General features: G+C 46.1%; 1 protein-coding gene across 9 annotated transcripts in view; it reads left to right on the top strand.

Annotated features, from left to right (window-relative positions):
* The window catches only part of BIN1 (bridging integrator 1), a 96551-nt gene that overhangs the window by 59508 nt on the left and 22581 nt on the right, over window positions 1-14462 (top strand). For 4 of the 9 annotated variants that reach the window (XM_075093109.1, XM_075093107.1, XM_075093108.1 and 1 more), the window contains exons 7-9: window positions 6582-6667; window positions 8460-8535; window positions 10542-10624. In XM_075093109.1, the coding sequence (XP_074949210.1) occupies window positions 6582-6667; window positions 8460-8535; window positions 10542-10624 (245 nt within the window). Of the gene's footprint in view, window positions 1-1245; window positions 1339-6581; window positions 6668-8459; window positions 8536-10541; window positions 10625-13322; window positions 13368-14462 lie in introns of all 9 variants that reach the window. The other 5 variants (XM_075093114.1, XM_075093111.1, XM_075093110.1 and 2 more) reach the window with 2 other exon arrangements.

Here is a 14462-nt window from a genome sequence, read left to right as displayed (position 1 = left end):
GGAAATGGTTTTTGTAGGAATTCATCTACTCAGGTTGCTACCTGGTGATCCGCACCAAAGAGGCTGGAGCAGATTTGTCCTTTTGTCATTGCTGCACTTGCTCATGTTGCCCCAAATGCTCACATAAGACATAACTAACAAGGGATTTTTTTGTTACTTTTTTGTTAAAGTATGAAGAATAGTGCAGTTTGAAAAGTGAAATTTGAGATTCAGGGGTTAGTGCTCTGTTCCTGATTCAGCCTGTGCAAGTGCCTCTTAGTACTTGATCAGGCTTTTCTCATTAGCCAAAATGTGTGCTGGATCAGTTCTTTATTCCCTCTGTGCTTTAGGCTATAAGCTCACGCACGGGATATTACATGACACATTGCACTCTCTTGGCCCTGTAAAGATGGGAGTAGTGAGTCTCTAAAAGTATGCTCTTCCCACATGGGCAGGTTTCACAGACCAGCCTGGGATCCCGCCTTTGCAGTCATGCAGCTGTGCAGGGCTGTGGGCAGCAGCCAGGGCTCAGCATGCACTAGGCTGATGTAGGAAGTTCATCTCTCTGTTCCTGTGACTGCAGTTTTGCTTGTGTGACCTTTGAAGTAGGGTTGTTCCAGTGTAAGGTGCTTTGGAATATGATGACGGGCCCCTAGGAAAGAGAAATCTTGTTATGACACAGCATTCAAATGGGAGCTGACTTGATTGATGTTTCATGGGATAGGAACACAAACAGCAATGTGAATACCTTTTGAAGGTATATGGTCTCTTTTTTCCTTCTCTAATATGTGGATGTTCTTTTCCCACTCAGGACTCCTGCCACTTACTGCTAAACTCACAACTCACCATTTAAATAAAGCACTGTGGACTTTCAGCTGTTGCATGCAAATAATTATGGTGGTTAATCCTGACCTCTCTTTAAGGAGCTCTCACTTCACAGCCATGACTTGGAGTAGGATCGTCTGTGTGCTAAGTCACTAACAACTCTATCTGTTGCTCTTTGCAGCTGCCTGGCTGATCTGCAGTATCCCAGCCCACACTGGAGCATTAATTACTGCTAAACTTGGCATGCTTCAAAGGATTCATAACTGATCGGTCCCGGGATGTTTGCTTTTTTTCTCGCCTTGGTGATACTGGTTTGGCTCAGCCTCTAAATACTCTGTTGTGATTTTAATTTTTTTTTTAATCCTGAAAAGATATATTTGTCTCTCTTGTTCTCTGTTTATTTTTTTTCTCTTTTCACTCAAACATGCTCCCTCCCCCCAGCCTGTTTCACTGCTTGAGAAAGCCGCGCCTCAGTGGTGTCAAGGGAAGCTACAAGCTCACCTCGTTGCGCAAACTAATCTGCTCCGAAATCAGGTGACTGCTGATCTACCTGGCTCTAACCCTGCATGCGCTATTTTGGGCTCTAGATTGTACCATGCAATTAATCTCTAGGCAACGTTCACTCTAGTCCCCTCTTAAGTGTGTCCTTGATGGTCCTGAGCCACAGCGGACACATGGAAGTTGTTGACCAATGAATGAATCTGTGCCTGCCCTATTGATTTCTCATCAGGTGTGTTAATACTGGACTATTGTTTTCTCCCCCTAAAATGAAATGAGGATGAAGAAAGGCTATGGAACAATGCCAAGGCAGAGGGTGATATACTGTAGTTTCTCCAATTATTCCTTTCTTTTTCATCTAAGAGAATCAGTTAAATTTTATTGTTGTTTAAAAAAAGAGAAAAGAAAATATAAAACCATTGAAAAAATGGGCGTTTGCATTTCTGCTGTTGAGTAAAGCCAGAAAAAACCCATATTGCTTCAAAAGCAATTTTTATGGCTGCTGAGTTAAGTTGCAACATTCTCCCATGGTAAGATCCAAGTTTCCAAAATGGGCACTGTCGTGGCTCTTGTGGTCTAAATGAACTGTTTCCAGGTGTGCAGAGGTTCAGTCTGCATAGGAGAAGAGGTGGTCCCAGACCAGGGAATTTGCACCCGGTGTAATATATTTGAACAGCTCCAGGTTGAGGTCATGGTTGTCATGTGACAGAACTTGGCCAAACAGTTAGGTTATAGCCTCTTGAGGGACATGACAGCAGCTCAGAGAAACTGCAGGGACTAAGAATTTAAATCCTACTTGCATAGAAGTGTGGCTTCCTGATGAAATCTCCCTTGGTATTTACCTCGGAGCTCCTTAAGGGATAAGAGGGAGCTGGCAGAAAACAGTCAGTGAGAAGAAAATGCTTTAAATGGGCAAGGGATAGTAAATCATTATCCAGTCTGGGAGAATGCCAGTTACCTGCTCACCAGTTTCCGGTGAGCTCATCTTTTCTCATTCAAATGCTCCTAGGTTTTCACATTCCTTGTCAGTGAATGAACTGCAGGTTAGAAACACCGAAGTGCTTTCACCTTATAAAGCACCTGGGTTCTTCACAGTCAGTTTATGACTGCAGATCAGAGAAAAGGCTAGGTTACCACATCAATAAGGCCTGGGAAAGAACAGCTGTTAGCAGTCCTGCTTAAGATGCATAGCAAAGAGAGGAAATATTTATTCATTCTTGATTGAAGGGAGAAGGGCATTTGACAGGTTTCCAGGGGCTTTTCCTGTGCTTCTGCTGTGCTGGGAACAACCTGCATCCCTGTGGTTCTTGACTGGTCTGTTTGACTGTTGGTATTTCTGGAGGTTTAGAAAGCAGGTACAGGATGTTTCTCAAGACACAAATATATCAGTTCTTGGTCACTTTTGCACTTCTTTGACTGGGTGACTGGGAGTAATACCACCACCCACAGATTGCCTGGAGAAATAGTGCCTATGAGTGCTTCCTCATCCATTGCACTCTGATCTTAGACAGGCTACCCAGAGTCGATCGATAATTTCACTGTACTGGGTGACTTTGCCCTAAAGCAGGCAGCAAGGGGGTATGTAATCTTTCTACCTGCTGTGTTGTGGGGCTGTTAACCTCCTGCTAAGTGATGTTAATATTTTCAGTTAGTCACCCCAGATATTTTCAAATCAAGTTAAATCCTCAAGTTTTTCTTCTTTAATTCTTGAACTAAATGATGCTATTACTAACCTTACTTTGTTGTTTCTACTTCTGTAAGTCTGGTTTTTGTGTCTGGGTTTTTTTGTTTTTTCAAATTTTTATTTTGATGGGGACTAACAAAAAAACTACCAACCTTCAATTAAGAAGATAAGTTTGTGTTCTGAACCTGTAGGTTTTCCAGATTTCCTTCACAAACACAAGCAGGCAGAAAAAAAAAGCTTCAGTTTTTATATTTGCATGACTTCAAAACTGAAGGTGTTATTGACAACCCTAAATCTCATTTAAGCTCTTGATAAAAGCAGGAAGGCTGATGACACTGCATTTAATGAAGAGTTTCAGAATGTTAAGCCTAAAAAAAGTCCTTCCCCTTACCAGCAGCTGTGGTGCTGCCTCTTCTGTCCTGAAATTCCGGATTTCTTTCCTGATCCTGATTTTACAACCTCCAAATAAAAGTGGTGTCAGCAAGACCTATTATTTCTACTGTAAACCCAAGTCCCTCCTTCCAGAGCGCAAACTGCTGGCTTTTTAGGCCTTTAGCAGATACTAACAAAAAACAATATAGTGGGGGTTTTCTGTAAAGTCTCCTGGGTGGTTTGCTATTCCATGCTTTCTGTTACAAATTTCTGGTGACTGCACATTTTGAAACAAAAGGGAAAATGACTTACAACAGCAAATTCTTGCCTTTTTGCTAAGCCCCCTGAAATGCTGAATATAGAGTAAAAAGCAACACGCTTGGTGCTGCAGTGATAACAGAACGATATCTCTGTTTGTAGGAGAAAGCCAGCAAACTGAGTCCTGGGCTGTGCTGCCCTTCTGAGAGACAGGTCTGGCTGGGACTGGTGGGGGCCTGGGCCTGGGTCAGGGCACCCAGCTCTCCTCCTTACCTCTGCCTCATGGATGTCTAAACTATTTACTGAGCAGTACGTAATTGCATAGTTCACAGCATATTGGCTGAAGACAAATGGTCACCAGATTGCCTGAAAGCACCAGGCTCATGAGTGCTGAGATGCATGATGGTAAGAAACATAAAGGGGAATAACTGTCCCCTGTCACAACTGAGCTGGTTGTGCTTGTCACTCTGAGCCTTGGCTAGGGGGAAGGTCAGGAAAGCATTTGTATTGCCCAGCTCCTGCAGAAACCTTCCCCCTTCCAGGCAGGGAGAGGAGAGGAAGAATTTTCTGAGATTACATCTCGTGCACCCTGGGCATTACATTCTTCTGCCTCAGTTCTCCATCAGGTTGGCTAGGATGAGAGCTGAAATAGAAAATGTACAGGTACAGTAGCGATGGGCTTTGCCCCTAAAACCTATGTCTTTCCTCCTTTCCCCACCATACTGCATGAGCTGGCTTTTCTTCTAGAAGGCTCATGACCAAGTTGATGTCTGCATTTGACTCCAGCTGGAAGCAGTCAGGGCTATCCAATGTCAGGACCCCTGCTTCCAAGCAAAACAAATTCCACTGGTGAGAAGATCCCTGGGCTGACAAAGGAGTGAAGAATTAATTCATTGCTGTACCTGGGACTTGAGAGCACTAACTGAGCCACAGCATCCCTGATTCCTACAGCTACTCTAGAGTGAACGTTGCCTGTTGCTGATTTTGCCTTTGCCTCGGGATGTCACAATATTCACATGTTGCTTTCTAGGTTCTTTGACCTTCTGAACAGGTAAACGAGAGAGGGAAAGACAGTTGTTAGTATTCACCATATCTGAAAAACGAACAGCATTCAGTGGTGCCTCATCTCCTGGGTTGATTCTGGTTCCAGTCTGGTTTGGAAGTTAGAATAAGATAAAGCCAAAGGATGGACTGGGATTTTTGTTTTGCTCCCTTTAAAATGGTTACATTAGAAACACTCTTTCATAGAGGGATCTTAAGGCAGAATGATTCTTTGTGATCATCGCCTCTGATCCAGCATAAACTGTGTCTCTGTTTAAATGGGCTTTTTGTTTGTTATGTGCAAACTCTCTTGAAATGCTGGGGTTTTTCAGTAAGTGTAGCAGTAAAATACAGGGGTTTCTGGGTGGAAGCATCATGGCCCATTCTCCCCCGCCTGCTTCTCACAAGGTCTGCTTAACTTTTGAATACACCCCAGTTGTGTCTTTTTCTGGGGGAGACATTCTCTTCTGATCTTGAGTACAAAGTCTTAGCCTTGCCTTTGGCAGCAATGAGTGACCCTCTGAAAGGTGGTGCTAGCTGGAAAGTAGGAGCTTCTGCAGCTTGCTCGTAAGTCAGGAGGGAAATGGAGAGTGCCAGGATCCTACACAGCACAGTGGGGAACAGGACTCTGAACTGTAAAATACTTTTAAGCCCTTCCTCCCATCAATCCTATTTTTGCATGTATCTGTCACTAAGGAGTGTAAACTGGATTTTTTTATTAAGCTGGCACAAAGAAGATGAAACTTAATTTTGTAGAAGGGGTAGGAATCTGACTGCAGGCTTGTTGAGCAGCATGTAGGCTCTTTGCAGGGCCCCGTGGTGTTGCGACATTCCTGCTGTTGTCACACATATAAGTAGGCACTTGTGCTGGCCTTCCTGTTAAGATGTGTCATCAAGTTGCTCATGCAGGGATTTGCTGTCCTGCATCCCACTGCCCGGGGTTATGGGAGAATGCTGTGCTGTTGCAAATTACAGAACAGAAATGTTTTAATTAGCAAGCTTTGCGTTTTAAGTCAGGGCACTGAAAAGAGGAAAAGGTCGCCTGGGGCAAATATGGGAAGGGGAATGTGCTTGTTGCTGGTGTCTGCTGTCAGCAACAGAAACCAGGATCATCCTTTTTGTCACTGAAACCCAGCAGAATTCATGTATCAGTGTTGGGGTCTGTCAGTGTCTAGGTCAAATTTAAATTTTGAAGTGGGAGAAGGAGACCCTGTACAAGGCACATTTCCTTTGGTGTTGGTGGCCAACAGCCAGCCAGGAATTGCTCTTGTATTAGATTCTCACCAATGAGAGTACATGAGACTGCTGAAACCAAGATCTGCTGCTCAGGCACGGCAGCCTGGCCTCCTGCTGGCACAACTCATGCTTTGTGTGCCCTTCCTTGCTTTTCCAGTCAACTTTGAGAGAACTGTATCAGCCAAAGATGCAGACCTCCTCCCCTCCTCAGAAGAGATGGGGCTTTGGAATGACCTTACCTGAGCAGAGAGAGTCGCCACAAGGGAGGACTCTTCCACACCATTTGGGATGGATTTCAACTCTTTCAGGCACCTGGCAAGGGCCAGGGCCACTGTTACCTTCATCTGTGTCCAAGCTGGAGGCTGAATTGCCTGACCAACTCCATTCAGTTTTTGAATCCAGGGAAACTTAGAGCTTAAAACACATTAGTGGATGTTTGAATTACTTTCTGAGTATCCAAAGAGGAAAATCCATTGAGAGGAAACCTGAGTAACACATGCAAGCTTGAAGGGGCATCAGGTCACTCGTGATGCAACCTTGGTTCCTGGGAGACTCATTTGTGATGGAGATTACCCGGTACCAGAATTTTGCTTGGTCTTGCAAGGAAGTCAGAAGAATGACAGCTGTCCCTGCCCTGCAGGGTACGTGTCTGTGCTGGAGCTGATAATCTCCCTTCTCTGTTATTAAGGCTGAAGAAGAGTTAGTAAAAGCTCAGAAGGTGTTTGAAGAGATGAACGTTGATCTGCAGGAGGAGCTGCCTTCACTATGGAATAGGTGAGTGCTGGAAGTTTTTCTAAGGGCTGGTTGGAAGGAAGCGAAGACCCAAGCTCTTCTCCTTTGCTTGCGCTGTGTGACTGCTCTTTTTTTCCTGGATCATCTCGAGAGTCTGTCCTAGCCTGTCCCCCCAGCCAGGTTCACCTTGGGCTTTCTGTGCTTTGCTTCATGATCCTCACAAAATAATTTTACCAGAAGAGAAACTCTGTTTCTGTGCTTTGATATATTCCTTTGCCCCATGAACTCTGCCCTGCCTTCCTGCCAATTACCCAGCTTGTGCTGTAGACAGCAGACAGAGCAGGCTGGTCACTAAGATTTTGGGTGTGGAGCTGGCTGGACAGAACATCTGCAGCTGAGTGGGTATGTCAGCTGACTGATTAAGGGAAAATGAGATGTCAAAGGGCCTTATACAGTCACTGGGGTTGGAGAGAGCCAAGAGGTGATGCCCTGATCACTGTGTCTTGCCATGCAAGTGTATGAGTAGCCGGTGAAGCAGCAGGTTTAACAGAAGAGGGGGGATAAAAGGACAGGTTGCTCTGCTTTGGATGCCGCTTTCAGGTTTGGGCAGCTGGGTGAACATAGATGAGAGAAGGATCCTGGTGTGGCTGCCTTCTCTTGCCCCTAAATGTGCTTCTGGTTATGTGACACAGGACCCAGTGAGGAACTAGTGGTTATAACTGGCCTGTTGTGGTCTATTCAACAAAGCATAGCCTGGGCAAAAGAAGATGGGCTGAAAGAATAGGAAGACTTAAAAGACCATGGGTTTGCCATACCAGTGATTATGGTGATGAAGAGGGAGGAGAAAGAAACAGACCAACATTTAGCTTGGAGGATGAACTGGAGGGCAGGAGGGCGCAGTGGAAAGCAGGCAAAATCCTCCTAGGAGTGTCCTAGTTTTTTATTTTTAAATGCAGTGATCATGTCTGTTGGCAGTGCTGGTCTGTGGGGGATGGAGAGAGTGGGTGGCAGCAGGGTGGGAGAGCACAGTGCTGACGTGTACCTTCACTCCTCTTTCTTCCCAGCCTGGGTCAGGACTCTGCTCAAAGCAATGTAGAGGTCTGGCTGAGGTTCCATGTACAGAATGGTGATGCTGCTGGCCTTAGAGAGCATCTCCCTCCTGCCGTTGCTCTGCCAGCTGGGTGCTGGTACAGCACTCACTGTTGGCAGCTGGTGGAGGAAGGAGGGTGGCAGGTAGCTGCTGGGATTTTAAGGTGCCACAGGTTGTTCACAGGCTCCTGCTATCCAGCTCATCCTTTTACTTTCCAGTTGCTCTCTGCCTGTTCTGTGCTTCCTTACTCTTCTGGCCCTGAAGCAAACAGTTCATGCTTTTTTGCTTCCCCTGGTGCTGAGGGACTTCAGAGTGAATTAATATCTGTGCTCCTGCCAATTCTCCCAGCCCTTCCCCCACTCCATATGTGTCACAATGTCTATCCTTTTCCTTTCTATCACCCTACCACTGTTTATCTTTTTTTAATTTACCTTTTTTTTTATCTTCTCCTTTCTTTCCTGCCCATCCTGCACCTACCTCTCCCTTTAGCCAGCACAAATTCAGCTCCTATCCCACCTGGCTTCCTCCTCACCTTGGACGAGTTTGCCCCATACCTGGCCTTTGCTCCATCCATCATCCCCCTCATGCTTCTCTGCCACCCTTCTCTTCCCGCATGTACCAGACCTGAGACAGTTGAGTTTGATTGGGAATGGTGGGTGGGAGGTAGCAGAAGGGGCTGAACTGAAAGTTTTTGGGAGAGCATTGTGTCCATTAAGTTCTTCTTTCTCATTTTTCATTTGGCAGTCGTGTTGGTTTTTACGTCAACACATTCCAGAGTATAGCAGGCCTAGAAGAGAACTTCCATAAAGAAATGAGCAAGGTAAATCAACTAATAGCTTATCCTACTACTATACCCTCTCCTTACTGTTACTAAAACAAAAAAAGAAACCTGAAAAAAAACCTGCTGGAGAAAACAGAGCATTTGCCCTGTGTCGGGGGAAAATATTAACCGTTATTTTTTCTCTGAGCCACCTGGGGGAAAGGCTAGTAAGGATAGTAATGTAAAGGGGTGGAGCACAGGGAAGAGGCCACAGGGCCGTGCAGCAGTGGGGAGTTTGTCACTTGACAGGGCTCATTTGCAGATCCACAGAGGGAAGGGAAGCTGCTTTCAGGCCTCTCTCTTGCTGCCTTTTTTTAGTTTGTCTACATTATGGATCAGTAACCTATAACCTGGGCACTCTCAGCTTGGTATCCATTTGCCTTCTCCTCTGCTGCCTGGCAGCAAGTTGCTGTGAACCCTCATCTGTCTAGCTGTGGGGATGAAAACAGCAGGGAATCTGCCAGTTTGATTGCAGGTGGGCCAAAGACTGAGACCTGCCTCACTCTGGTCCCTCAGGGAGGCACTTCCCAGCAGTACCTCTCTGCTTTGGCATCTTTCCTGCCCTGTAACCCAAAAGAAGGCATTTCAGTGCTTGGTATGACCCTTGCATGGGCTACCAATTGGCCACGACTTGGGAATCACAGCAGTAATCAGTGTTGTAACCTGGTGGAGGTAGGCTGGATCTTGGTGCTCTGTGCCAGCGCCCAGCAGAGACCTCAGGAACAGTCTGTAGGGAAGCCCCCCATTGCCACTTTCACTTACAAATATGTGTGGTTTATTTTTTTTTCCCCACTTAAAAGCTAGAGAAGTGTTGAATTCCTTAGGTCTGTATGCTGCTCCTAAGAATTTCACGCCCTCTGTAAATGTTGCACTAATCTTGAGTGACTGAGAGACCAGCTGGAAGACTCTTGTGTTCCCTCCCCTCCCCCATGTCATCCTGACAACAAGACAGCCGCTAAGCAACAAGCAATATTATAGTCCGTCAATTCCCAGCAGCCAGGGGCCCTCTGCTTTGGTGTAGTGCATCAATTTTGAGCCCTGATGACACTTCATGGGGACCCTTCTGATTAATAGCCTGCCCTTTTCCACTGAGGGATGAACTGATTGTTAAGAATAGGGAGGGTTGTAATTATCAGTTTGTTGCTCTTAACTTAGATTCAGCAAAACAGGGGAAAGATGCTTGTTAGACAGGAATTCTCTTCTCCTATCATCTTGGATTTTTCTTTCCTGGGGAGTTTTGTATGAGAGCAGGGCTTTTGCTTTGTTCCATAAGAACCATCTGCTTCTTATTACTGCTGTAGCATCTAATTAACTGCTGGTGTTGCTGGCACAATGCCTCCAACATTGATTGCATTGGATCCCTCCTACCAGCGATAAATCTGGCATCTTGTCTTGTTTATGAATTGGCTGTTTCAGAATAGGAGTGTCTGGAGTGAATATTGCAGCCTTTGCTGCCAGGGAGAGTTTAACCCCTAATATTGCATTTCTGCAAAGATATCCATGTCCTGGCCGAACCTAGATGGCCCAGGCAGTCTGTGAAGTCAAGGCTTGTTGACTGGAAGTACAGCTGCCTTTGGGCTCCATAGTTGAAATGGCCATATCCCAAGGTTTATAAGCAGGTCTAAGAAACAGCTTTGGTTACAAAATCCAGAGTGAAGCTTCGGTCTAGCACATAGACCCTTAGGTAAACACTCTCCCTGCTTCTGCAATGGCACCTGGCAGCACACTGGTGGCAGCAGTTGGTAGAGAAGCAAAGAGGATGATGTGTGAGGGAGACAGAGCATTCCCACGGGGTGTCAGCAGCTCTTCAACAGTTTGAGTGTTGTAGCATTTCATACCCCGTGAGGGAGTGGAAGCAGATGTAAGGCTGTTCTCTCTTGGGATAGCTGAGTATATGCACATGTCTGGGCACCAGTCTGTTTGGTCAGCCTGTGCAGGCCAGCACAGACTCTGTTCTGGCACTTGGGCTCTTTTCTCATTCTTTTTCTTTGTTTTGTGTTTTGCAGTTGAACCAAAACCTCCATGATGTCCTGCTGGGTCTAGACAAGCAGTACTCAGCCAACGCCTTCCCCATTAAAGCACAGCCCAGGTCAGTAACTGTAGGAGTAGTCTTTCCCTCAGCAGGGGAGGAGGGACAGAGATATCTTCACTGGGGATATTGAAACCTCTGTGTTGTCTGCTGGGGAGTGATTTGACTACCTGCATATAGCCAGCCCATGCCCTCCTGAGACTTCCTAGAGCATGTCCAAGATTGCACTTAAGGCTGGGTGACAAAATGCAATACCTCTTACCTTCCTGGAATAGCATCTGGAGGCCTAAACTTTCACTAGGTGCTGATATTTAGGCAACTGGTGGCTCTCAGCTCTGCTTTTTTAAAGTTGAATTCCATGCAATGACATGTAATACTGAGCTGCCCTTCCTTCTGGGTCCGGTTGCCCAGCATCTGTCCTGTTCTTTCCCTCAAAAGCTTCCCCCATGTACCTGCAGCTTGTGAGCTTGGGCACCAAAAGCGCATTTGTTTCCCCAGCCTCCTCTTTGGTCCTCCAAAATTGGAACCACCTGTTTGCCAATGCCTTATGCCCCTCTTATGTACCCAGCTGAGGTGTGTTTCTGCTGTGTGTGTTGTGGAAGTAGTTGCAGCCTCACTAATATGAGGCCTCTGATCTCAGAGCGCTTCCAATCTGCACATATGCAAGGAGTGAGTGTCCTCCATGCCTTTAGTTTTCTTTCCTCAGCTGGGTCCAGTCCTGTACGGTTAAGTGCAAGTCTGCACATTCTCTAGCACTGAGAGGGGAGGGAGAGGTCGGGCTCTGGATGAGGCTGTCTGGCTCCCATCCAAATGTGTGAGTGATGAAACAGTGTTGGGCTCTGGCTTCCAGCTGCTGCTAATCCCCCATGCTGGGTGAGCAGGAGCACAGCCCAAGTCCTCAACTGATGTATTGTTGGAGGGAGGAGGTGAAGTCAGCATGAAGTAAGGGCAAGCTGTGGTCTGAGTGCATTGATTTGGAAGGGCTAGATCAGCTGTTGAGACCTCTGTGCTCCCTTGTTTCTCCTCCCAGTTTAACCTCCTATTGCAGCCGTGCATAGATGACTTGCGTGTCTTGGTGTTTGCCAGCTCTAAATAACAGGACATCTGAGCTGAATTTGGCCCTGGAATTTTGGATTGTTAATACCAAATTTCCAAGATGCTAGTGGGAATGTTTATTGTGAAAATAATATCTTCTTCCCAAGTTAGCATGTGGTGTCTGTTGATCATCACAACCCAACAAGACGGAAGCGTTGCGAGGAGGCTGTGAGGCCCATCCTCTTGCTTCCATGTGCCACGCTGTCTCTGATAGCAGCATCTTCCTGGGTCCTTGGAAGAGGATGAGGTAACAGGACAGATGAAGGCTGTAGCCATTACTTTGTCCAGCTCCTTCTTCCTCCTTCCTTTCTTCCTCAAGGAAGTGATTGCAGACTGTAGTGACAGCCTGGCCCAGACATGTTTATTGTTCTTGTGACATGAAGTTTCTGGCCTGAAAAAGCTTACCTGTCCTCATGATTCACGCCCCCACAAACTGCTGACTTCATCTGGGGCTGTAATGGGTGCCTCAGCCGCAGTTCTGTGCTCTGTGGCTGGCTACAAGACCACGTGGCCCTAAAAACCGAAAATGAGTGCACACACAGAGGTCCCTGTGCGTGCAGCAATCTGAGTGTTGCTGCTTCATCGCTTAATCCCTGCGTCTCATCTGAGATGCTAGACCTACCCCAGAGTGACTCTCTTCCTCCTGCGCACAGTGGAGCAGGGTAGGAGGATGTAGCAAAGGTTTGCCAGGTAGTGAATATGTTTTGCAGTGAGCAGGAAATGCTGTGAGGCACTTCTTTCTCTCCTGCACATCTGGCCTCTCATTGTGGCACAGGGCTGGAGTTAGAGTGTGCAGGAGGAAATAGTACTCACTGATCTGATTGCTTATTGTGGTCTGCAGTAGGAGCAGGTGGTTCCCTAGCCCTTTGCTACTGGGAAGGGGATTGGAGATGGATACAATGGCAGGAAATGAATGAAGAGGTGTAAGAGAGGCAATTATCTGTGTACATCATTATGGCATTCATGTGAGGCCCTACAGAAATATTACTGTGGCTGATGAATCTAATGCTGGCTGTGTAGCACAGTAGCACAGAACAGCTGGTGTATTTCTGGGAACCTCAGACATATGTTTGGGATTTGTTTATGAAAGAGTTTGAACATTCAGGGCTCAGACGCCTAGAAGACCTAGGAGATCTGTAGTGTTATCCTAGTATGATTGAACAAACTGGAAAAAGACATAGTAGGAAAACTGTTGATTAGGTTCCATGTATAAGGCTGCAACAGATCGTGTAAGTAAAGGAGAATGGGGAGCTTCTTTCTCGTGTACCAATAGTTCCAGGGGAGAGTGAGGTACTGTGATTACCTGTGGGGGGAAAAAAAGGGACACTTACAGTTCTCTTCTGGACTATACAGTTTCCTTTTCTTCATGTGCATGCTGGCCCTGTATTCTAAAGAACAGGGAAAACATTAGTTTTCTCACATGTATGTAGACCTTTGACAGGCACAAAAAGGCCTCTTCTACCCTCTCCAAACCAGGCCATAGCTTTCAAGGAACAAGGGGAAGTGTGAGTGTGGGTGTGTGTGAGAGAGGGGAGATCTTGTAATTTTGATTGCAGTGAGTTTTGTGGCACCAACTGAATGGGTGCTCAGAAGCTTAACTTTTCCTCCCTGGTTTGACTGTGCCATCCTGTAACGGAAACGATTTGCATGCCATCCTCAACAGAAAGAAAACTAAACTGTTCGCCAGGCTGAGGAAAAAGATGAGCAGGTACCGGTACGGAGAGCAGCATTTCAATACGTGTTTAATTTAGTTCCTAAAACTGGAGAGGCTGTTGCTGGACTCTTTAACAGCCTGGCACGTGTTAACCCTGTGATGGGAGAGGGGTCCTTTGCATGATATTATGTGTTCATGGCCTGCTGGGTCCTGCTGAGATCTCCCTCTGTCTGGATAATCCCATTAACTGCTTGTGTGCCTGGTTTGAATCCTTGCTTCTTTTCCTATCTAATAAGGCAGTGTGAAAGCTCAGGCATTGTCTGTTCAGTTGGTTTTTTTGTGACTGAAAGTGCGGTGCTGGGTTTTCCACGGGAAATATGGGCAATTTTGGTGATTAACAGCTCCTAGTGTTACCTAGTGGGGCTTGCCCTTTTGAACAGGTCTGAAATGTTGCGTTCTCATTCCCTGCCCAGGCAGGGAGGATCACAAGACAGGCATTTCACAGTCAGATGTCCTGTCATGTCTACCTGTTGCAGCTGGGAGGATGAGGAGGTGGGAGAAAGACATTTCCAGCTCTGTTCCTTACTTGCTCTGCTCTTGAGGATCCTCACTATCTTGCTCCATGCATTTGAAATTTTGTGCAGGGCTGAAGGAAAAGGAAGCCTGTTGTCTTGTATAAAGACTAATGTCAGCATCTTGCCTTTCAAGACAGAGATGGCATTGAATAACTGGATTGCTACAATGCCTAGAGTTTACCATACCCAAGGTCAAGGACTCTGACAAGAACATTCTCTGGAGCAAAGTGGGAATTGCTGCATAATGGCATGGAAACTTCCTCTAATTTTTGTTTTTCTTAGTCTTTGTGTTGGTACTCCCTCCATGGCATCCTTACAGGAAGAAAAAAACCCAAAAGTTTTCAAGATGATGTCCTGCCAGCCCTAAAAGCAAGTGCTGGTGGATTGGGATACTTGCTTTTCTGATCCTGGCTTCCCACTGGCTAGGGCAAGTCACACAACCCTTCTTTGTCTTTCCTATGCATCCTTTGTAAAGTGGGAGGGAAGCTGATGGGCAAATCTTGGTTTTTATATCTACAAATGAAAAGTAGTGAAGGAATGTCTTGTGTTGTTACTGTTCTGAGGCTTTCTACTG

This window comes from Phalacrocorax aristotelis, chromosome 5, assembly GCF_949628215.1.
Source record: "Phalacrocorax aristotelis chromosome 5, bGulAri2.1, whole genome shotgun sequence".
Classification (NCBI taxonomy): Eukaryota; Metazoa; Chordata; class Aves; order Suliformes; family Phalacrocoracidae; genus Phalacrocorax; species Phalacrocorax aristotelis.
This window is presented reverse-complemented; position numbering and strand designations above follow the sequence as displayed.